Source organism: Orycteropus afer, unplaced genomic scaffold, assembly GCF_000298275.1.
Source record: "Orycteropus afer afer isolate SDZICR_OR568_19922 unplaced genomic scaffold, OryAfe1.0 scaffold00307, whole genome shotgun sequence".
NCBI classification, from domain to species: Eukaryota; Metazoa; Chordata; class Mammalia; order Tubulidentata; family Orycteropodidae; genus Orycteropus; species Orycteropus afer.
Genome location: NW_006921894.1, coordinates 1,787,751 through 1,788,654, shown reverse-complemented (window position 1 = coordinate 1,788,654; position 904 = coordinate 1,787,751). Strand labels below are relative to the sequence as shown.

Here is a 904-nt window from a genome sequence, read left to right as displayed (position 1 = left end):
GCCCCCCCCCCTTTTTTTTTCTCCAAATGATTTTGAGTTTTGTTCCATATTGTTCTTCCTCTCTATCAAGGATTTCCTACATAGATCCCCTTCCAAGTGGATGACAGTAATAGCCGGGCACCATCTAGTTCTTCTGGTCTCATAGTCATATAGGCTGCAGATTGGATGGTGTACCAGTTGCTACAACTAATTGTTTCCATGAATTTTGGTTTTCTTCATTCTTCTTTGCTCAGGACGAGGAGAGACCCATCGTTGCATTTAGATGTGTGCCAATTTCTTGTTAAATATTAGCATCCAAGAAATGAGAAATAAAAAAAATTTAAGCTGAATATAACTTGACTGGATTCTGTGATCAAAAACTTGCTGCCCTCTATGCCAGGAGCACTGCTGGTATAGGGCTGTTTGCTTGCTGTGTAAACTACTGTTGGGCTGCTGATGTTCTCCTTTCTCTTACAGAGCCCAGCACTACATCAACATTCCAGTGCAGTTCAAACCCCAGTTGGCGGGCACATTTGAAGCTTTGCTAGTCATTCAAACAGACGAAGGAAAGAGTGTCGCTATTCGACTACTTGGTGAAGCTCTTGAAAAAAAATAGAATACATTTGTGTGAAGTAAATTACTTAAATTGTATTTTATTAAGTTCCTTTTTCTACACTACAATAATGCTTTTGTAAAACATTTTGTGTTTTTTTGTTTTGTGTATATTTTGTATGGTAAATTGGATGTTTAACTGTAGTTTTTATGTTTTGGAAGATAATACTGAAGACTTGAATAAATATCATGTATCTAGCCTACAGTATTTTCCTAACTTTTACAGGAGAGAAGAGTTCTATTTTTGCATTGTTTGTGATATTCTGAACAAATATGGCATTTATTTTAATGTGGTATATCCAGAAATAAACTT

At 36.1% G+C, this 904-nt stretch overlaps 1 protein-coding gene across 1 annotated transcript in view; it reads left to right on the top strand.

Annotated features, from left to right (window-relative positions):
- Positions 1–595, top strand: part of CEP192 (centrosomal protein 192) — a 308,440-nt gene extending 307,845 nt beyond the window's left edge. The window contains exon 52 of the mRNA XM_007951683.2: positions 457–595. Coding sequence (XP_007949874.2) covers positions 457–595 — 139 coding nt within the window. The remainder of the gene's footprint in view (positions 1–456) is intronic.
- The last annotated feature ends 309 nt before the right edge of the window (positions 596–904 follow it).